The sequence below is a fragment of the Diabrotica undecimpunctata genome, chromosome 3 (genome assembly GCF_040954645.1).
Source record: "Diabrotica undecimpunctata isolate CICGRU chromosome 3, icDiaUnde3, whole genome shotgun sequence".
In the NCBI taxonomy this organism is placed as follows: Eukaryota; Metazoa; Arthropoda; class Insecta; order Coleoptera; family Chrysomelidae; genus Diabrotica; species Diabrotica undecimpunctata.
The window spans coordinates 48,095,620-48,119,344 of NC_092805.1; the positions used below are offsets into that span (position 1 = coordinate 48,095,620).

The following is a 23,725-nucleotide window of genomic DNA, read 5'->3' on the forward strand; positions in this document are numbered from 1 at the left end:
GCCCACATGCCTAAAGAGAAAGGTATTTGATCAGTGTGTCCTCCCAGTCTTGACGTACGGAGCAGAAACACTTACCTTAACAAAAGCAGCAGCTACCAAACTGAGAGTCACGCAGAGAAGAATGGAGCGGTCCATGTTAGGAATAACTCTGCGAGACAGAATAACCAACGAAGATAGCCAGACTAAAATGGAGATGGGCAGGACACATAGCCAGAATGACAGATGGGCGATGGACAAAGAGGTTATTGGAATGGAGGTCAAGGGAAGACAAGAGAAGCGTCGGTTGACCACCTACAAGATGGACTGACAATTTAAGAAGACTCAATAAAAACTGGATAAGATCGGCGCAAGATAGACGGGGTTGGAAACATAAGGAAGAGGCCTATGTTCAGCAGAGGACTCTTGAGGCTGGATGATAATGATATAGGCTCCATGAAACAGAAGTCGTCATTCCACAGTTTCTTTACTGGTTTGCGCTTACTTTTCAGAGCTCCAGTATATAATAATAAACCAATGACCGCGTATCTTTATGTTTCATGCACATATTTCCACGCCAAGCTATTTTCAATATTACGGTTTTGTATTTCTAAACTACCCCTTTTGTTTGTGTAAGTGAGTATTTTTTTAACAATTTCAAGAGTATTGAAAACCTTGAAGAGGTCTGCCAATCTGCTTGACGGCACTATTGATGGAGCGGGTCCATTTCATATAAAGAGCTCCTATATCATAAAATGCTCTCTTCATTCTCGGTCACAGTCACTAATTGTGTAATTTAATAGTAATACTTACATGAGTAAGTGACACCTAAGGACGGCTTAACACCGAGTATTAGACGACACATGGCTTTCATTAGCCTTTTACTGATATGCAAATTTCTACCAACTGTGACTGGCCATTTCTCAGCTTCTGGTGAGATAATAATAGATCATTATCAAATAAAAAGAACGTAGTAGAAGGAGGCATCCAGAAAGTTATACGTGTCTAAAGAAGTGTACTATACCTAAAATTTACAATAAATAATCTTCACTATATTTGATAAAGATTTTTGAAAGATAATATTAAAAACTGTTTGGTACTTGATGGTGGCTATCACTATTTGCATTTTTGCGTGTAAACTATAGAAAATACTATTGTATTTTTATATATAGAAATAAAACTATTTTTATCTATCTATAAACTTTATTTCTTAACACTGTTTATTTTTGAAAATTTTATTTTAGTTTACCTGAACAAGAAGATTTTTCTGTTATCATCGTGACATACCTAACGTCTGTATTGAAAAATATTTCAAATTCATTTCCAAAAGCGAAAATCGTCAAATTAGCAGCGTTGGTCATTTCTGTTTATGATAAAGTAAGTTTTAAATCTGAAACTTTTTGTGGTGAGTCATTATTTTGTATTGTTTATTATTTTAGGTAAAAAACTCTTTTAGTGGTTTTCAAAACAAGCATTACATATTTACTCCACATGATGTGATTAACTGGTGTCAAGGAATGCTTAATTACAGGAATAGTGCTAATATGGCTACAGAAGATTTTGTGATTGAGGTAAGACAACAAAATGAGTAAAATATGTGATGATTGATTTAGATCCGCAGTATCTGATTATCACAAAATAGTGCTCATATAAAGGCAAATCGCACTTACTCGACTATAAGCAATTGAAGAATAAATGTTGCTTGGTATGTGTTTTCTGTATAGATTCTAGTCTATGGACTGGAGTCACGGATCTTGACATAAACAAGCACTAACAAAATAATAGCAAATTCAAGAGAGTAAAGCTTCCGAAATTATTTTTAAGTAGTGTATTAGCATCATTATTCTATTCTATATAAAAATTTATAATCTAAGTAATACTATAACATTTTTCTGATGCAAGGTTTGATATTTTGTTTTACCAACGCATAAAAAAAATACCAATATTAGCTCTTGCGACCATTTACAATATTCTACAATACTAACCATGATTTTGTTTCAGATCCTTAAATATGAAGCTAAAGATATATTCGTGAATAAATTAGTAAATGAAGAGGACAGAAATTTGTTTAACAAAATACTAAATGACACGTTTAATTCAACTTGGGGTTCATCGTTTTCTAGCACCCCAACAAACTATTTTTATGTACCAGTGGACAATCAAACACAAAGTTTAAAACAACCAGAACTAATTAAACTAACTGTCGAAGATTGGAAGCAAATGGTTGAAAGTGGAATACAACAATATGGTATAAATAATAAATAAACTTCTAATATTTACCTTCTAAAGAATGCTTAATAGGTCTTTAACAGACAAGTATACAGTGATGAGTGTCTTACCACCCGGCTTTTTAACGTAAGAGATAGAAAACACAGTTACCTTGTGAAATAAAAAGAGATGAAACTCGTAGAGGTGAGAAATAATCGGAAAAACCTATAATTTATATTACATTACATTACCACTATCGATAGTCTCACACCTTTAGACGTTAGATTCGAGCTAAATCACCTCGGTTATAATTATTATGAGTAACGTCGAATGTGTGACGTATTTTCATTTTTTAATTTCGCATAAAGTAAAAACTGATTGACCACAATAAAACAAAAATGTGAATAAAATAATTTAATTAATAGTGATTATTTAATCTAAAGTTTTAAATTATTAACCAAGAATAATTTCTACTATGATTTGAAGAGTTTCATACACTCTTGTCACGGAATAATTATAAATCCTTCGTGGATTAGTGGTAAGAATTCGACAATGCGATACAGACATCGCAGACGATTAGAGTTCAAAACCCACATGTGGTTTTCTTTTTTTTTTTAATAATTTGAAATTATGCAAAGATCGTTTTGCTTTGAATCACTAAACAAAAACTAAAGTTAAAACAAAAAATCCTTTTGACAAGACAGTATCGTCATACTTTCGAAAATAAAGTCAAAACTTTTAAAGAATGTTTAAATAAGTAAAAATTTTACAAAAATAAAAAAATATCCGTGGCCACTAATCAATCGATTAGGAAAAGTTGCACTGAGATATTCACTGACAATGCGAGAATTATGTGCAGGACAACCATCGTGTTGAAACCATATGGAATCGAAAGGTATTGGTAAATTACAAAGGGCTGGGACAATTTCATTTTGCAGAAGTTCCAAGTATTTCCGCCCAGTCAACATACCGTCTATAAAAAATGGACCAATGACATGATTCCCTATTATGCCTCCCCAAACATTTACTTTTCAAAGACGCTGGGTACGAGCGACATAAATCTGACGAGGATTTCCTCGAGATCAATGCCTAACATTGATTGAATTGTGACGGCCATGCAATGAACTTTACAAAATTTCACCTACTCTAAATCTTGAAATTCCACATTGTTCTCCGAGACGAGGTGTTGATTTCGTAGGATTTTGCTCAATACTTGCACACATCAAAGTGTCCCTTAGTTTCAAATCTGGATTTACCTCCCTTCGTCTGCGAACTCCTCTTGGATCGAACACGGATCCATAAGTAAAAAAATTACGTATAATAGACTAAATTGTTGATCGTGCTGGAGCCGGCCTATTTGGAAACATATTTACAAATTGTTGTCTAATCATGTTGTCTGATAATCCATTCACATGCCAGACAACAATTTGCACTTTTTCCTTGACCGTTAAAATCCTTTTCACAAATTGTTTTTTCAATAAAAAGTTTCTGTTTACCGTAAAAAACACTTCTCGATGTGTTATTATTTGATAACTTGAAGGTTTGATGATTTGGTTAGCTATAAAGCAGGTAGCTGTTTGCGCGCATCCATTCCAATGTCGTCAATTGTTTTGAAAATCATTACCTGTATAGAGGAATGGATATTAACACTGAGAATTTATTGATGGATTTGACATTAAACAGTCTTCAATGGATTATTTTCCATTCACAACTGACGACTGTAAAACTGGAATTGAATTTGAAATATATTGTATTTCTATTTTGTAAAATTGGAATAAGAATAAATTGTAAATATTGAGTTTTTCGAAAACTTGTTACCTAATATGTATCATATTTTCTATTATTTTTGATTGAGTAAAACAAAAATTTTACCCTTGGTGTGAATTGAACCCCAGTCTTCTTATCAATAGACAACGTCTCTAACTATTACGCCAACTCCACGTACAACAATAATTGTTTTTGGACTGAACATACCTATTTAGTTTAGTCAAATATTTCAGTTGAGTTATTTTTATTATTAAATAAACTTAGAGATTTATAATTTAAAATCGCTACTAATTAATGTTTTTTACTATAATATATCTTAATATATTTAATAATTTATTCTAACATCATAAATTATTAAAATAAAATATTTTCGAGGTCATCCGTATAATTATGACTGAAGTCAAATAGACACGTCTAATAACTAGCCTTATCTCGTACTATCTCATAACTTAATCTGTCTTCTATCCTTTCCGCTATTTTGCCGGGTGGTAAGATACTCATCACTGTATTATTGGGGGCGATTATAATAGTGTAAACGTAAAGATTATTTATTAATCCTCATTTTATTAGACGGGTTTGCTGAATATCTCTTCCGTCAAATGTGGACAAGTAAATACTTCATTAGCATAACCATAAATAATACACACGTTTATGACAGAATTGGCACGTCCAAGTATATATTTGCAGCAGTTTACAGAATAGAAAAGAATAAAATAAAAATGATACAGTGATAGTCACCTTACTCTTTCGTGTTCGTAAAACTGTAGTTTTTGACTCCAGTATTAAACTGTGTCCACTGTTAGTTAGTTGCCTGTTCATAAATCGTCAAGTGCATCTATGCATTTAATTTGGACAAGCTAGTAGATGTTCCATGATGTGTATTACCCTGCAATCACAATTATCGTCATTTCTGTCCTGCATGCCCATTTAATAAGGTTTGTTTTGGTCGGTGCTATGCCAGTTCTTAAGTGGTTCAACATGTTCCACGTCCATTAGACGCTTAAAATCCCGCTTTGTTAAATTTCTGTTTAAATAAATATAAGGTTGAATGCTCGAATAAATGAACTTTGATTAGATAAAAGGCATATATCGAGCACAGTTTAATTTAATCTTGCCCAAGTACTTTCGATCCCTAGATCATCTTCAGGGGCATCTGAAATAAGCCAAGAAACGTTTTTTTATAACCAAAGAAATTGATTAACTTCGATAAAACAACCATAAACTTCGAGTTTTTATCGAAGTTAATCAATTTCTTTGGTTATAAAAAAACGTTTCTTGGCTTATTTCAGATGCCCCTGAAGATGATCTAGGGATCGAAAGTACTTGGGCAAGATTTAATTAAACTGTGCTCGATATATGCCTTTTATCTGATCAAATTTCTGTTTGTTGATAACAGGCTTGTATTTCGTTTATAAGGACGCTAAGAAATCGTTTTGTTAATTTTATTCTGTCAGGATACGGTTTGTTGCCAAAAAAGGGACTGGCGTGTGAAGAAAGTTTGTTTGGATCTTCCGATGAATTTGTGGGCCATTTTATGGGAGTCAAGTCCAAGAGGCCTTTTAGAGTTTATCCAGAGGCGTTGATATCATGCAGCCAATAATGAGTCTGCACGTTTTATTCAGACTGTCGTTTATTTTTTTGAAATGTTTAAATCTTTTCCATAACGGACATGAGCTGATCTTAGTACTGTAGGTTTGGTGACCCATTTACATCTCTTTTCAATCTTTTTTTGTTTTTTTTTGCAATGAAACATAAATCTTAATGTGACTTCGGGTAAGTCGGTTTTTGGGTGTGCTGTATTATTCCAGGTGATGTTGGGTTTAAAGTTAAGTTACCTTTTGACCTGTCGAAACTGAAGGTGAAAAGTTCAGAAGAGTTTTAGTTAGATTTATTTCTCAAACTTTTTTTAACTAAATCGGACATCCAATTTAGGGCACCTTCTAATTTTTGTTTTTCTTCTTCTTCTTCAAAACCTAGGGCTGTGATACTTAAATCGTCTGCGTATATGAAGTTTTTATTAAAAAAGTTGGCATTGGTTTATTATTAGTGTATAGGTGGAAAAATATAGGTATTAGTCCGCTACCCTTCTTCTTTTTCTTTTTCTTCCGTGCCATATCCGGTTCGGATGTTGGCGATGATCAAGGCTATCATAGATTTGTTGACTGTTCTGCAAAACAGCTCCCCGGATGTTATCCCAAACCATTATCGGAGGTTTTTCAACCACGTGATACGACGGCGTCCCGATCCTCTCCTGCCAAATACTTTACCCTGCATAATGAGTTAAAGAATTCGATATTTTTCTTCGTTCCGCATCACGTGGCCGAGATACTCAAGCTTACGTTGTTTCACTAAATTAAGCACTTCTTTTTCTTTTGTCATGCGCTGTAGGACCTCAGCGTTGGTGACATGATCCACACACGATATTTTTAGTATCCTACTGTAGATTCACATCTCGAGGGCTTCAATACGCTTTTCTGTCGCTTGCGTCAGTGTCTAGGCTTCAACTTTATATAGTAACACTGGAAGAATGTAGCACCTTACTATCCGCATCTTGGTTCCTAAGCTGAGATCATTGCAACACAGCAAGGATCTCAACTTGATAAATGTAGACCGTGCCATTTCAATTCTGGATCTAATCTCTTGACCGTAGTCCCATTGTGAGTTGAGGGTGGTTCCGAGGTAAGTGAATCTGTTGATTCTCTGGATCTCTTCGCTACCTGCCATTAGTACCCTGGGATCTAAATTTGCACGGCTGACAACCATGAATTTAGTTTTCTTAATATTAAGGTCTAGTCCGTATAGCTCCGCTACGGCATATTGATATATTCACCGTTCACTTGGATTCCCATCTCTAGGTTTGTGAGGGCTTCACTAAAAATTTCCTGAGTATATATTGAAAAGACTCGGCGAAAGCACACAGCCTTGCCTTACTCCTCGCATAATCTTCACTTGGTCGGTCAGCTGGTCTTCGACCTTGACTTTAGCACACTGGTTCCAGTATAAATTCATGATAATCCAAATGCCCTTCTCATCCAATCCTGCTTTTTGTAGAGCGGCGACCATCTTCTGGTGCTGACAACGGTCAAATGCCTTGGCGTAGTCAATAAAACAAATAAAGGCTGATAGTTCGGAAATCTTCGCACGTTTTCACAGATCGGTTTTTTGGTAGTGTTACAAATGTTGACAATAGCCATTCCTCTGGGATATTACTTGAATCGTATATGGCGTTAAACAGTTCAGTTAACTCCTTCGTGCTCACTTCACTCATCACCTTAATAAGTTCAACGGGTATTTTGTCTGGACTTGTAGCGTTACCATTCTTAGACTGCTTTAAACCTGCTTTCACATTTCTTTCTAGTATTGACGACCTTGTCATCGAATTTATTGCTGGAAGGTTACCTCAGTAGTCCCAGAAAAGTTCTCCGATGTACATTTTTCAGGTCACCAACTTCTCGTTAACTGTCGTCGCTAGGTTGTCGTCTTTGTTTATAAAGATGAGTGTGTTTCTCCTCTTGTATTGACCAATAAATTCTCGAATCATTCGGTGGATATTTATATGATCGTATTTCAATTGGAGCTCTTCGATTAGTTTACATTTTTCTTGCATCCATTTCTACTTGGCTCTTTGTATTTCTTTTTTAATTATTGTTTGGTTGATTTCTTGGTATTTCTTTGTGTCCCTGTTTTTCATTAATCTCCTTTGGTCCATCATCTGCAAAATGTCATCAGTCATCCATTCTTTATTTTTTACTCCTGTTTTCTTTCCTAGATGTTATTTTCTCGCATTAAGCATAACATCTTTGATATAACTCCATTTTTGTTCTACACTCTGTTCTTGTTGTTTAGTGGTTTCTAGTTTTTCTCTCATTACATCTCTTACGTTTTGACAAACTACGGGGTCTTATAGAGTGTCATAATCCACGGTCTGTTTAGGTTTACTTTTGATGAGTTTTTTTGGTTTGAGTTCTATCTGACCCACTAATGGGTTGTGGTCCGATGAGACGTCTGCTCCTGGGAAGGTCTTTGCCGAAGTCAAGCTCTTTTTAAATCTTTTGTTAATGAGAATAGAGTGTATCTGGTTTCTGATGATATTGTTGGCTATATCTGCAGGTGACTTCCACGTATAAAGTCGTCTCGCTATCCTAAACCAGTCCATTTGTTTGAGTTCGCCAGCGATATTGGTTCCCCTCAAGACTTACGTAGAATTGTCTATTGTGCAGTAGTGATTTCATTACTTGGCGAGTTGGTAGTCCTAAATAATGACATAGCCCTTCTGCAGCAAGTTTCTATGATTAACAGTGTAGTAAAAGACGTTTGGGTAGATGAGTATTAGGCTTACTCTCTTTTTTTTATTTAAATTAGCTCTCAATGTGCTCCATTAGAGCCCAATTTGACTGGTACAGGTCCTCACTGGTCTAAATATAACTTTTAACCCTTTCTTTACCGGTCGTCAACACCTAGGTAGTACTGCCAGATCCAGATTTTTTAAAAAGTCATGAGTCCCAGTGCCATATATATACGGCATTCTAGAAAATAGATCAAGAGTTGTTTTATGAGGAGATAATAAATACTATTGATATGAAAAATTAATTCACCTTGTATATTTTATTATAAGAATAAGTTTGAAAAAAAAAATTTAAACAAATATCTAGGATTGCGTACATAGTCAACTACAAGTCAAAAGTTTTTATTACATTTCTTTTGTGTGATATTCTCCGAAGCAAGAAAAAACACATAGACCCACGTCGCATTCATTGCACATATATCTTGAATCTCGCCTCTTTTCTTGGTCACGAATTTTAGAATGTGAACAAACAATGCATCTTCGAACTTTTTAATTTGGTACCATAGCCGGAAAATGTCGCCCCGTCAGACGCTGATGTTTTGATGTATTCAACGTCCTGGGTATGGTTTTTGGTACATTATAACTGCAACAAAATATTTTCGTAAATAAAATAAATTTATAGTCTCTCACAAAATTACCATTCAAGCAGCTGTCAAGTTAGCTTCAATTGGAAATCTGCCAAGGGCAACTGCCCTGAATTTTGCGTAAGGAATAATGCATGACTGTTCAGGACACATAGATCAAGAAGGTGAAAGAATAGTTTCTTGTACCACTTCAATGTTTTTCTCACTCTGTTATGCGTCACTCCGTTATGCGCTTGCGACTGCTGCTTACGTCAAATACAAGCGACAGTTTTATAAGGGAGACTGCACCTTTGCTTTTTTCATTGTCAATATATTCTAAAAAAAACCCTCCATATTTTATATAAATGTATCAGAACTCTTATTGTAATAACACAATTTAAATCTATCACAAAAATATATATTCTAATATTATTCTTGTAACAGTTTAATATTTTACAGAACGAGAGGGTCAAATTTTAGACTTAGTTATAAATGATGAACTTCTGCAGTTAACCGCAAGCATTTTTAAAGCATTAAGCCGTTTCAAAGGAAACATACTACTTGTTGGTAAATCCGGAGTCGGTAGAAAGAGCGCTGTAAAAATTTCAGCGACTTTACAATCTGCAAAGCTTATGGTACCTACTTGCGAACAACAACCTTTGCTAAATAATGACCTAAAACAGGTAGGTATAATTAGTATTTTGTATTATTATTCAAAATTTTATTTGAAAATCGAAATTATCAGAGTAATTTAGAGTTTTACTTTAACCTTTAACTACGGGCTAAGGTGTACACAGTACACCATTCGTGTTAAGTTGGTTGCCATTTCTTAAAACTATTTTCTGCGTTTAGGGCGCTCGACGTAACCTATCAGTATAGTATCAACCATTGTCTGTTATAGTCGATACGTGATTTTTGATCGAATAGTTGAGTTGTGATAAAAAATATCAAAGTGAGTTCCCGAACGGTGCCTTCAGTACACCACGCACATAGTTATGTAAGTAAATTTAACGAATGTTTAACTTTAAATTACCTGCAAACGAGTTATTTTCTGTGCAGTAAATGTTACATTGTACTTTTTATACAAAAATGTGAAATGGAAACTTAGGAGAAATATTTTTTGTAGGCATCGAGTGCGTGTTAGAAACCCTAAAAGTCTCACACAAGATGAGCTTAGAGCTATGACTGAAGCATTGTTCGAAGAAGAACCTGAGGAAGAAGTGAGAGGAGAAGAGGATGCTAGTTCGTCGGAAGAAGAGGAAGAAATTACGAAAGACAACGAGATTACGAAAGACAAATTATAACACCGAGTCGGAGTATTTTATAGCGAAAGATAAACAAACAAAGTGGTATAAATATTCAGTGGTGAGCAAATGTAGCAAAACTTCCAGCAAAAATATTGTAAAAATACTTCCTGGGCCAAAGCTGAGTGCTAGAGATATTACCAATGAAAGAAGTGTTTTCGAAAAAGTTTTTAGTGACAACATTATTGAAAATATAGTTGAGTGTACAAACTTAAAAATTGCAAATATGCGAATAAAGTATAACCGGCCGAGACGGGCTAAAGACACAACAAAAACAGAAATTATGGCATTTATCGGACTACTACTTCTTGCAGGAACTAAAAAGCAAAACCATACACATTTTCTTGAATTGTGGACTAAAGACGGAACCGGCTCAGATATATTTAGAGCGTGCATGAGTGCTAATCGATTTTTATTTTTGCTTGCTGCTCTAAGATTTGATAACAAAAATAGTAGAGGGATACGCAAGGAAACTGATAAGCTTGCTGCTATTCGTGTTACACTAAATCGTTTTGTGGAGAACTGCAACAATAACTACTGTTTAGGAGAAGAAGTAACAATTGACGAAATGTTAATACCTTTCAGAGGTAGATGCAGTTTTATTCAATATATTCCGTCCAAGCCTGCAAAGTATGGGTTAAAAGTATTTGTATTGTGTGATGCCCAGACATTTTATGTTCCAAATTTAGAGGTGTATTATGGTAATCAGTCACAAGGACCTTACAACAAATCAAATAAACCTGCTGATATTGTAAATCGTTTACTTCAACATTGCAAAGGGAAAAACCGGAACTTGACATGTGATAATTGGTACACAAGTTACTCATTGGCCAATGATCTTTTGAAAGATAAAGTAACAATGGTTGGCACACTAATGAAAAATAAACGGGAGCTGCCGTTGGAGTTCCTACCACATAAAGAAAGAGAAGTTGGATCGTCCCTTTTCGGATTTCAAAAAGAGGTAACTATAGTGTCATATGTCCCTGCAAAAAATAAAGCTGCGCTTTTGATATCAACCATGCATAATGATTCTGCAGTAGATCCGGAGAAAAAGAAGCCAAATATAATTTTAGATTATAATTCTCACAAAGGAGGTGTCAGTAGTATAATGTGCGGTACATACTCGGTATCAATGAGAACGCAAAGGTGGTCGATGGTAATATTTTTTTAACTCCTAAACATCGCAGGAATTAACAGCCAAATCCTGTATAATGCTGCAAATATAAACAGTCCTCAAAAATATAGAAGGATATTTTTAAAGGAATTATCTTTGTTGAGACCACACCTTTCAGAATGAGCTGGAATACAGAGTTTGCCCTTAGATTTAAAACTATTCCTGAAGAAATATAAAGCTACTGTAATGGAACAAGAAGAAGAAGAACCACCAAAAAAAATACGAGGAAGGTGCTATTGCTGCGTAAGGCGTAAAAATAGAGTGACAACCATTTCGTGTCGGACATGCAGGAGAATGGTTTGCAAAGAACATTCCACCATTATTTGTCCTGAGTTTATTAACTCAAATAACCAGGAAGAAGACGAAAGTAAATAAAGACTCGTTTGTGTTAATTTTTCTACCTAGTTAAAAATTTAAAAATTTTTGCATATTTTTTAGGTTGGTGTTTCAATATGTAATAAATTACTGTTTTCGTTTTTTCTCACTGGTTTACCATTTTGATTTATTTTTTAGTATTATTTTTTATTATATAATAACTAGTTATTGATTAAACACAAGTTGCGCAATTTAATATAGTTCTAATTATTAAAGAAATTTTGTTTCTGTAATTATTTGTAACTGGTGTATAGATTACACCGCGCCCGTATTTGAGATTCATGGTTGGGCGCCCGTAGTTAAAGGTCAAAGTGTAAATATGACACATATCTAAGGCGCCACGTGTTCAAAGCAATATTGTAAAAGAGTGAATGTTAGAGATAACTTATGAGCGACTTTAACTTTAACACGGATAGTTTAATCAGAACAGTTGAAGCAAATTATTTTTAGGAAGAAAATTGGCACTTATATTTAGTGTGTTTTTCGATCAGACCAGCGTGCCAAACTTAATCAAATGCTGAAAGGGTTGCTGATGTGAGCAAATATTTATAAACGTTAGCGACAAAAGTCTTATACTTACAATTCGTAATAAATTTTTTATTAAAACAAAGATTGGGTAACCGGTTTCGCTGTTTACAAGCTTTTACAGCATCTTCAGGCCCTGAAGAAACTAAAGGATATCAGTACAAGGAATTGTCTCGATACATTAGATGTATGAATGATGGTACTTATTGATTTTTAGAGCATAACTCATGCGTTTAGGGTACTTTAACTAAGCCACTGTAGATAACCTCAGCTGTTTGTTTAAAGAGCTGAATTACAATAATTGTTGCCTATGCGTTCTCTTATATACAGCTTTTAAAATTTTTTAATTTGTAAAATTTGTTAAAATGCTTAAAAATTTTGAAGTGAAAATGGTAGTTTTCTCTTTGGGCAACATATACACGAATACAAACACATATTATCTATAAAATAATTTTACATTGGATAATTTTTGTCACCACCTTGTACTGATATACTTTAGTTCCTTGAGGGCCTAAAGATGCTTTAAAAGCTGGTAAATAGTATAACCGGTAGCTCAATATATATTATATTTTGACAATTTTTTGACATTGGATTGGTACTAAAAGCCGACAGCATCAGGCAGGTATATAAATTACTATTCAAACCATACCACCCGTCAAAAATATAATACCGTACTAGGTATAAAAAACAGGATAATGTCCATTGTTGATGACAACTTTTTACAAAAAAATCTGAACATAATATACAAAATTTTTCGTAACAATGGATATCCTAAACAAATTTAAAAAAAAAACTGATTTACAGCACTAATTTCTATGACGGTCCCGTCCATGATTCCATATTCATCCATATCCATATCCATATTTAAAAATGTTCCTAATATTAGTATAGCTAAATATAATACCATGAACAGCAAACAACTATTTTCAAAAATCAAAGACCCAGTACCAACCTTATATAAAAGTAATGTCGTTTATGAAATACCTTGTTTAGGATGTCAAAATAGCTATATTGGTCAAACATCACAATGGCTAAAACAACGCTTCACACAACATAAAAGTGATTGCCGCTTGAGAAAAAATACTTGCGCAGTGGTTGAGCACTGTGAAAACACTGGACATATGCTAGACTATAACAAAGCTCACATTTTGGCACAGACTGATTACTACAAAAGTAGATTATTTCTTGAAATGTATTACATTAACAAAAATAAAAACTCTTTAAATTATAAAACGGACACTGGACAGTTAAGTAACATGTATTGTAACATATTGAACAAAATTTATAAATATTAAAAATAGCCAACATTCATCTTAATAACAACTAACCTTAATAATTCATCAAATAAATATTATTCTTCTAACTTTTCTTTTATTCTTATTTTTATTTTTACATTTGAAATAATTTTAATTTTTTATCGTATAGCTGTAACGAACGTGCTTAAGACAATTTAATCTTGACATTCAATATTTCAAATACTTTAATGTCAGTTTTTATTTGCGAAATCTTTTAAATTCTGTGAGTGTTTTAAAATGTATTTGTACGCCATTTTTTGTAATGTTCAAATTGTTTTTAGTTTACTCCTGAGGAAGCTTTTAAATAAATGGCGAAATATTGAGTAATTTGGAAAAAAGAAAGATTTTTATTACAGACCACTTTACCCGATAATTTGAACGTATATATATATATATATATATATATATATATATATATATATATATATATATATATATACGTTATATGGAAAAAATATATAAATGTTTTGGATGGGTTGGAGTCAATAAAAGGGGCTATTGGTTAACTATTATATTAATAGCTTTTAATTGTGTTTACAATTATTATCAAGAGCTGCTAAAAAAGACAAAATATCTTACAAAGTTAAACTAGAAAGAAAAAATTTTTTGTTAACTCATCAAATAAAATTAGTTTGGTTAATAAAATTGCTGCAAATACATTTCAAAAAGAATTAATACAAAAATGTTCTTATCTAATAAATGATTCCCTGAAATTTTAATATAATTTTGAAAACATTTTCTTAACACAAAAACAATTGAATTTATAAATAATTTAAAGTAGTGACCAATTACAAATAAGCCTCAATGTCATAAATGCCAACTTAAAATTTTTACTTTTGAGAATTATATTGCCAAAAATAAAATTTTGTTTAAAAATTCTTTTTTGTTTAGTAACAAAAAAGAAGAAGATTTATTTACCATTGATAGATGTCTGAAAAAATGTAACAGTTATATGGAAAATTAAATCAAAATGTGATATTTTTCAAGTTTCATATATAAATTATAAAGAAATAATATAATTATAAATTTTGCTTAGATTTTGAATTTCTGATCTTTTGTTTAAATTATTATCACTTTTGCTAATACAAACCATTTCCAAAAAAGTCCTTTTGAATTAATTACTTTCACTACATAAAATTTTAATGTTATCAAAATCCATAATATGGTCTTTATCGATAACATGCTCTGCCAAAGCACAAGACGGTTTTTTAATTCTGCAATCACTTTTGTGAGAAATAATGCGATTTGAAAGATTTCTTCCGGTCTCACCAATATACTGAGTTTTTTCAAATTTGTCTATAGAATATTTAGTTTTGGAATATAAAGATGAAATAGTTTTGATGTTCTTTGTTGCTATTTTTATATTGTCAATAACCTTTACTGTTTGTATTAATTTAGGTGTTAATGATGGTATAAAAGGTAGTGAATGATAATAGATGTTCTGGTTGTTAGATACAATGTTTTGTGATTTAGCAAAAAATGGTGTTAAGTTATTTATATTAACAATATTAAAAAAAGCATCCTATGTAGCATATCTGGAGGATAAGAGTTTTCAATTAAAATATAACAATTGAAGATCTTCATGTAGATAATCTGGATGAGAAAGCTTTAAAACACGTTCTTTTAATCCTGTTATAAGGTTCATTTTCATCTTATTTGGATGATGAGAGTAATAGCTTATAAATCTATTACTACATATGGCTCCAACCCATCCAAAACATTAATATATTTTTTCCAAACGAGTCACAAGTACTTCTTTTTTCTTACTCTTATATATATATATATATATATATATATATATATATATATATATATATATATATAATAACCTTTGAACGACCCATCAGAAACGGTGGGTGCCAATGGGTGACAACATAACTATCTCCGAAAGTTGCCAGCCGATGTAGAACAATAAAAACAATGGGTACCAATATAAAATGATGATAAAATGATGTAGTGGTTAGTTGTTGATGTTGGCTTCACAGGATAACTTGCTGATAATGTAGTTATTAGTTATTGGCTTTAGATACTTCCATCTTGAGATGGCCAGCGGGTTCTACATATTAGGAGATAATATCCCGTGGTCGACCATGTGCTGTTGAATTATAAAATTTCATTTAACAGGAGAAACAGGAAAAATTAGACAAAAAAACCGAGAAAAAGATAACTAAAATGAATTTTGAACTGAAGCATGCTTTTTATAGGTAAAGGAATTTTTCCTTTCTTCAGAATCAAAGTGTGACAAGACAGAGCAGAGTTGTCAATTTTCCTTATTATAAAATAACTGGATGATTTTTATTTTTAAGATGGGTGCCACTGATATTTATAGCAGTACTTATAACACAACTGTTTAGTACTAATTAATACATCAGGTTATTTATTATAGGTTAAATGTGTATATCTTTCAATTATTTATGTGAACTAAGAAATAAAATAGAATAAGCATAAAACCAGCTATATTTTATGAACAGAATTTCTACAGCAGTCATCATCTAACTATTGTTAAATTTTCTGGATATTGTCTAGTAACTTTTCTCGGAGAAAAATTCCCTTGGATGAACATAAATCGCTGTTTTTTAATTGTAGCCTTATTAAGAAGGATTTTCATTACTTTTAGAATTACCCAGGAAATGATTTTGTTGAAATTCTGATCTGTTCCGAATATTATAGCTATTATTATCGCTGTATCTTTGATTATTATCTAAACTAAAGTTCCATTGTTCTAATTATCTTAGAACGACTGGTTTACGTTTCTTTCGTAGTTACTGTTGCTAGCTAGAGTGTGACTTTTTCACCATAACCGATTTTTTTTCTCTCTAGTTTTTGCTTCTCTGGCTACCAAAAATTGACTCACACTCTCAAAATCTTTATAATGTTGTAGGGTGTCAGGATCTTCAAGTCTTGTAATTTAGATGTTGGGTACTGAAATATATATGTATCTCATACTTTACTTCCAGCATTCCTAGGATTTTAAATAAATATCTCTGCTAAAAGTCTGGTGAGATGATATCTCCGCCGGTCATTTTAACTTCAGGGTTCTTCTCCTCTTTCTTAGGGTGCCTGTCCGTTCCAAACGTTGGCGATCATTCTAGCTATAATGACTTTGTTGGTTGCTCTACGAAATAGCTGTGTTGAGGTCTTTCTATACCATGCTCTCAGGTTAGCAAGCCAGGATATTCTTTTTCGTCCTGGGACCCTTTTTCCTTCAATTTTACCTTGCAAAATGCATTTAAGTAGCTCGTATCAGCCTTGATTTCTCATTATATGTCCCAAGTGCAGCTTACGGCTCTTCATGATGTTGACCAAATCCGCAGTTGTGTTCATTCTCCGCAGTACTTTTTCATTGGTGATTTTGTCTGTCCATGGTATCTTCAGGATCCTTCTGTATGACTATAGCTCAAAAGCCTGAAGTTTTGATAGAGTTTCCGTCTTCAATGTCCACGTTTTTACTCCGTGCAGAAGCACTGAGTACACATAACACTTAAGGAGCCTTATTTTTGTTTCTAGGGTGAGGTCATGGCTCTTGAACACAGAACTCATAGTCAAGAATGCACTTTTTGCCTTTCCGATGCGACATTTAATCTCTTGGGTATTGTTTCACGACTCATTAATTATAGTTCCCAAGTAGTTGTATTGTGAGACACGTTCAATTCTCATTTGGTTCACATACAGATTTGCTTCAGGGTAAAATTAATAAAATTATCATTTTGCAAGCAACAGTGTATGATAAAAGAAATATGACAAGACGACTATCCTAGATAATGATAATTTAAATTTTAATATCCTTCACAAGATTTTTTTCAAGCAGAAACAATTAAAATTATCATTGCCACAATTAAACACTACTAAAATTTAACCTAAAACTAATTTCCATTTTAAAGCTATATAAACTTTATTTTTTATCAAAAATATTAGATATCGGAATCTATCGTATATTATATTTTTCTAAAACTTACTTGGACCTGGGTAAAAATTTATCTCATTATAGAAAGGTCCTAGGCAAATTAAAAATATCAAAGTTGTTTGATATAGACAAAAACTCTAACGGTACTTCGTATTTTTATAGGCTATGCAATACTCTGGTCTCGATGGTGAAGAAACATACCTGCTAATAGAAGACTATATTCTAAATGAACAGAACAACATAAATCTCTTCAATTTTCTGATATGTTCAGGAGAGGTATTTGTATAGTTTTGGAATTAAACAAATATCAATACAAATTATTTTACAGGTTCCTGGTCTCTACGCATCAACTGAATTAGAATCTCTAGTTAAAGGTTTAAAAGAAGATTCAGATAGAGACAATTTTGATGGAAATTTAACTCAGTATTACGCTGAAAGTAAGGATTGGTATATTTTATTTTATGTTAAAAGATTTAGTTAAAAAGTTCAACATTATATTTTTTATCTTATTCTTATTTCTTTTACCTAATTTGAAATGGACTAACACAGGAAACATATTCAAGATTTTAACATAAAATATTTATAAAATAATATTTTCCGTAACGTAGCTGGCTTCTGTAGGTCCCATTGTACTTGTAGATACCAGGTACTTGATTAGTACTCTATTTATACGAGGTTTATTTGTATAAACTCCAACATTTATTTTTTAGGAATAAAAAAAAATCTGCATATTATTATATGTCTAGACATTGACAATATAAACTTATGGAACATTATTCAAAACTGTCCGGCATTTACACAAAATTGTAGTATAATCTGGCAGTCAGATTGGAGTAGACATACCATTGAAACAGTACCAAATACTTTGTTAAGCAGGTAGGAATTAATTTAGGATAAAGTAGGGTGCATTTTATATTTTAATTCCTTTAATTATAATACAAATTTATGCCATGGATTATTATATTTCACCCTCAGAACAGGCTTAAATTATTGACGAACTGATTGTTTTTATTTGACCATTGTCATCTATTATAGCATTTTAAAATCTGAAAAATATGCTAAGACAATCAAATTTGGGAAAATCGATAAAATGGCAGCGTCTCAATAGCGACCTCACATTCGTTTGGGGGGCGGCTCCACTAATTGAATTCATTTGTAGCTTTCTGTAAAGATGGGCATTCACTATATTCGCGAACCTTTTGCGCTCCACCATTCTGCTCCACATAATAGATACGCAAGCTCAGTCTGTTCGTGTACGCAAGAAAGATATCACGAAATGCGTACGTGTCGTATATCACATTCAAGGCTTAAGTAAATGAAGTTGTTGGAAGAAAAATATTTAACTCTAATTAGGTTGTACCCAAACTATACTGCTGTGGGATCCCCAGGATAAAGATTTAAAAAATAAAATTTTAAAAGAAGACGGCTGAGTGGAAATCAAAAGAGGTATGGACATGCAAATAGGCATTAATAAGGTAATAATTATGCTTTCGGGATTTCGAAGAGAGAAATCAAAACAAAAAAAAGCAGTGGTAAAGGTAGGTAACTGGAGAATTATTAAGTGGTATAAAATAAAACACAGCAGACGAGCAAAAGCGAAGAGGGCTTTTAATATAATATTCGAGAAGTTATGAAATAAACTATTTACTGCACTAGCAACTAATGATGACTACATGTTTACTCAAAGGTTCGTTCAAAACTGTGGAGCGCATAAGGAGGTGGCGTGTTTCATATATAGAGCGCATGTTGTATCCATTGAAGCAGTTAGAGGATCGCGGAGCGTGCGAAGTTCACGAACATAGTGGATACTCACCTTTGCAAGTAAAATTAATTTTATTATTAATATCAGTACAGACTTATCACTTACAGTAGACTGTACTCAGTTAAGATTAATATGGGCGACAAGTTACGTCTATTAATTAAAAATATTAGGGATTATTTGGTGTTTGTGTATTTGTTCTGGCTAGGTTTCACTAACTTTTGTCTTATTTGCTTAAAGTTCGCGCTCGCTCGAATTCATGCCTGTACAAATTGGTTATTAGCATTGCACAAATAGAAAAATCTAGGGGAGTTAAGTCTGGTGATCAAGGGAGTCATTTTATTGTACCATGTGTACTAATAAACCAGACCACTCCACTGCGCTCCAATGCTCCAGACCTTAAATACTTAATTCCGATAGGTGCACAATATTAGCCAAATGGTCTTTATGTGGGAATCCTGAGTAATAGAACTCCAACACACTCTCTTGGAGAGATATTGTGCATGGGAAGACGTTTTTTCCTCATTTCGATGGCATTTTAATGTTCTTCTCGTCTCACATGGATTCTTCGATTGGTCTGTCTGATTTACCATTTGTTACAGTCTCCACATGAAATCTCGTATTTTCCTTGATTTTCTAACGATATTTTTTTTGTGAATGATAAAATAATTGAGCTGTCGGTATTAAATATCGTTTTTATTTTGTTTCTTCTTAGCACTCATCCCATTTTCTCTGCTGTGCCCTTTACCTATAGTAGAATGGTTTTTCGGTTTTTCATCGTCTGTTGGTTCCTTAATTCTTCTTTGGGAATTCTAAGGTTTTTTGATGGTATATGTTGAGAAGCCGTTGTTTCTCAACGCTGTTTTTACATCATGAATCTCTTCATTTTGATGTTCTTCGTCTGTTAGTCTTTTAGATCCTGTAATTAGGGTTTTAATGACCTAATGTAATTGTGTGGGATGATGATGTGAATCTGCGTGTAGAATATCAGTATGTGTTGGTTTTTGGTATACTGTTTATCCTGTGTGTCCGTCCTCCTTCTTTATTATTAACGCATCTAAAAATGGTGGTTTTACATTTTATATAATATATATTTGATGGTTTAAATGATTTAAGATTCACAAGATTGAAAATTCTTTTTTCTTTTGTATATTTTTACTTTTTGAATAAACAGTAACGAATAGGTTACTATTTTAGCTTTTTATATCGTGAAGATAATTATTATGTTGGAAATATGATATTTACTCTTTCTTTACATATCAGCTTTAATTTTAATTTGATACTGTTTTTGATACGTTTAAACTATATTAAAATACTAAAAATACTAAAATTATATTACTATATATATATATATATATATATATATATATATATATATATATATATAAGCGAGGTTCCTACAGCCTCTGCCGCTTCTTGCATTTCGACCACCATCGTTTTCTGTCCATCCATTCGTCTTCTTTAATAGCTCTATCTCTCATTATGTGCCGTACATCTTCTTCCCAGGCATCTGAAGGCCTTTCCCTTCTTCCGCTTTGTTGTCGTATGTAATTTAAAGCTTTCTTTGGCCATCTATCTTTATTTATTCACTTCACGTGACCATACTACTCTAGTTGTCTCGTTTCAATTTTGTTCACACTAGAACATACAGTATTTGTCCTCCTTCTAATATCTTCATTCCTGATATGATCTTTTTTGGATACACTACACGCTTTCCTTAGAAAATCCATTTCTACTACTTCTTTTTTTTCCATCTTTTTTCGAGATATACCAAACTTCTGCCTCATAAGTCATATTAGGCTCTACCAAGATTCGATAGATTGTGGATTTCATTTATCGTCTAATGTCTTGTAGAGAATTTAGAATGTTTACCGTTTATTTCCCTGCTGCGTTCTATTTTCCATGTCTCTTTTGGTAGTTCCTTCTTTAGATATCATAGATCCGAGATATTTCTGTTCATTGCTTGTTCACATGTTTTTGTGTTCCTAATTTCTAACTCTGGATCTTCTTCATCATCTACTAATTTAAGATACTCTTTTTTTAGTTTTCTAAACATGTAGTCCATGTCTTCCTCATCATTCGCTACGACTACCTGATCATCTGCGAAAAATAAAGTTGTTAGACATTTACCACTGCTTATGTCTATTCCCATTCCGGATACTTGTTTCCTCCACTGCTCTATAGATAATTAAATATATATTTTAAATAAGGTCGGAGATAGACAACACCCTTGTTTAAGCCTCTTTATTATTGAAAATGATTCAGATATAAAGTTTCCTTCTTTAACAACACTTCTTGCAATTTTGTATATATTTGCGATCGCATCCACATATTTTCTACTGAGACCTACTTTCGTCAATGTTTAAAACAGTTTTTTCAAAGGTACCGTATTGTATGCCTTTTTTAAATCTACAAACAATAGGTGGGTGGATAGATTCCTTGCCTTCCGTTTTTCGATTACTGACTGCAGAACGAATATACCATCAGTGCACGATCTTCCTGCAGGAAATCCATCTTGTTCTTCTATGTCTTTGTATTCTGATTCTATTCTTTCTTTTATTATTTGACCGTACAACCTTTTCACTGAGCTTATAACAGTTATTCCCTTATAATTAGAGCATTTGCGTTTATCTTTCATGAATATTAAGCTGATGTATTTAACATTCCAATTATCAAGAATATTTTATACTTTTTAGCATTTGTTAAATGGTTGAACCAACATCTCATGTAATATATTTCGTTCATACTTTACCAACTCAATTGGGATATCTCCAGGTCCTGCTGCTTTACCATTTTTTGATATTTTGTGGCAATCGCATAACTCTACGGTTGTTATCTAAGTTATTTGTGTATGTTCGGATATTTCTTCCATTTATATCTCTTGGAATTTACATCTATCCTCTGTCAGTAAGACCTCATAATACTGTTTCCACTGTTTCAGATCTATTGACAACTGTAAGTTAGATTTTTCCTTTTCTTTCCACCGGAGAGAATTTATCACCTTATACGCTTGCCCAACTCTTGTTCCACCCATATACCTATCCACCTCTGTACATCTTCAATCCCATATCTTGTTTTTACTTTTCACTACTTCTCTACATCTCGATTAAATTTTTTATGTCTCTTGTAATCTTCCTTCTTTCTCGTTGACGTCTATTTGTGATAAGCGTTTCTTCTTGTATACTAACGTTTGCATATTCTCCGACCACCATTCTTACTTTTTTATTTTATGTTTGTCTTTATACTCCAAAGCTTCACTTGCAGCCTCATGAATGCATTTTTTAAGTTGGTGGTATAATTCTTCCGCTCATATATTTTCTCGATCTACATTTTGTAATTTTGTGGCCTGTTGTAATTTGTAAAGAAATTTCGTTGAATCTACTATTATAAATTATGTTATAATATTATAATAGTATAATACTAAAATAATAAAAACGTAATCTAGTTTGTCTCTGCTTTTTTAATTTCGCTATATTTATTTCAGGAACATATCAATTGATGAAGGATGTCTTAATATTCCTGGTCAAAGTTTTTCATTTTTTTACAGTGCTACCCAATCTTTAATAAATACGCCATCCAGATATATTTCCTTTATAAAATTGTATGGAAAACTGTTCACAGAGAAAATCGACGGTATTAAATCAAAACAAAAAAAGCTCAAAGTAAGTAAAATTGTTGATATACTTATTAAATTTGGTCTTTTAATCACCTAAAAAATATTTAAATTTAATTGAAAATTAATCAATAATTGTGTAAGAGCTCCGTTCTATATAATAATAACTTAAGTTCTGAATCCCTCTATCAGCTTGTACAAATCCAATGGATGGCTTTCAAAATTAATTTGCTTCTTTGGGATACTGAAAAAGCAGATAAATTTTGCCAAAGCTAGATATTAACATAAAGTTTCTCTCATTCTGTCCTGCAAGCAAGCAAGCAATTTAATTAAACCCAGCCTGTGAGAAATGTTCACCCCTAAGAATTACGTTCGGGTGTAACAATTCATTGGAACGAGGTGTATTAACTCGAGTAAAAACAGGAGTCACTCCACCGCGCTCGAATGCTCCAGACCATCCCTTTCCCCCCTATAGCACTCTGATGCGCGATAGGGGCACAACTATCAGCCAAATGCTCTTCATGTGGAGATCCTGGGTAATAGAACCCCAACATGGTTTCCTAACCGAATTCAAAACTCAGGACAGCGCATTGTCGCTATATTCCTGTTATCTTAATGTGGCTTATCCGCGAACTAAAATTGCTTACTTGGGCCTCAAGTCTCCGCTCTGAGCTAGGCTCAGTTCGGCGACTTGGTGCTCAAGGGGTTGGGCCCTACATGCCCGAGTTTTTAGTGGTTTTTGTTAATATTTTTTTGTGGCTTGCGCCGGTTTTTGTTAGTAGTTTTTTGATTTTTTTGGTGGCCGAAGCCATTTTTTTTGTTGTTTTTTGGATTTTTTTTGTAGGATGCCTGAAACATACAATCAGAATTAGTGCATATTTATATAATAAATTATCTACATAAAATTTACTGGGTCC

The 23,725-nt window shown here is 32.9% G+C and overlaps 1 protein-coding gene across 2 annotated transcripts in view; it reads left to right on the forward strand.

Annotated features, from left to right (window-relative positions):
• Window positions 1-23,725, forward strand: part of LOC140436773 (cytoplasmic dynein 2 heavy chain 1-like) — a 157,912-nt gene that overhangs the window by 8,485 nt on the left and 125,702 nt on the right. For both annotated transcript variants that reach the window (XM_072525859.1, XM_072525858.1), the window contains exons 2-9: window positions 1,221-1,353; window positions 1,416-1,547; window positions 1,978-2,224; window positions 9,319-9,542; window positions 17,599-17,712; window positions 17,765-17,873; window positions 18,147-18,312; window positions 22,680-22,857. In XM_072525859.1, the coding sequence (XP_072381960.1) occupies window positions 1,494-1,547; window positions 1,978-2,224; window positions 9,319-9,542; window positions 17,599-17,712; window positions 17,765-17,873; window positions 18,147-18,312; window positions 22,680-22,857 (1,092 nt within the window). In that variant the 5' untranslated portion in view covers window positions 1,221-1,353; window positions 1,416-1,493. The remainder of the gene's footprint in view (window positions 1-1,220; window positions 1,354-1,415; window positions 1,548-1,977; window positions 2,225-9,318; window positions 9,543-17,598; window positions 17,713-17,764; window positions 17,874-18,146; window positions 18,313-22,679; window positions 22,858-23,725) is intronic.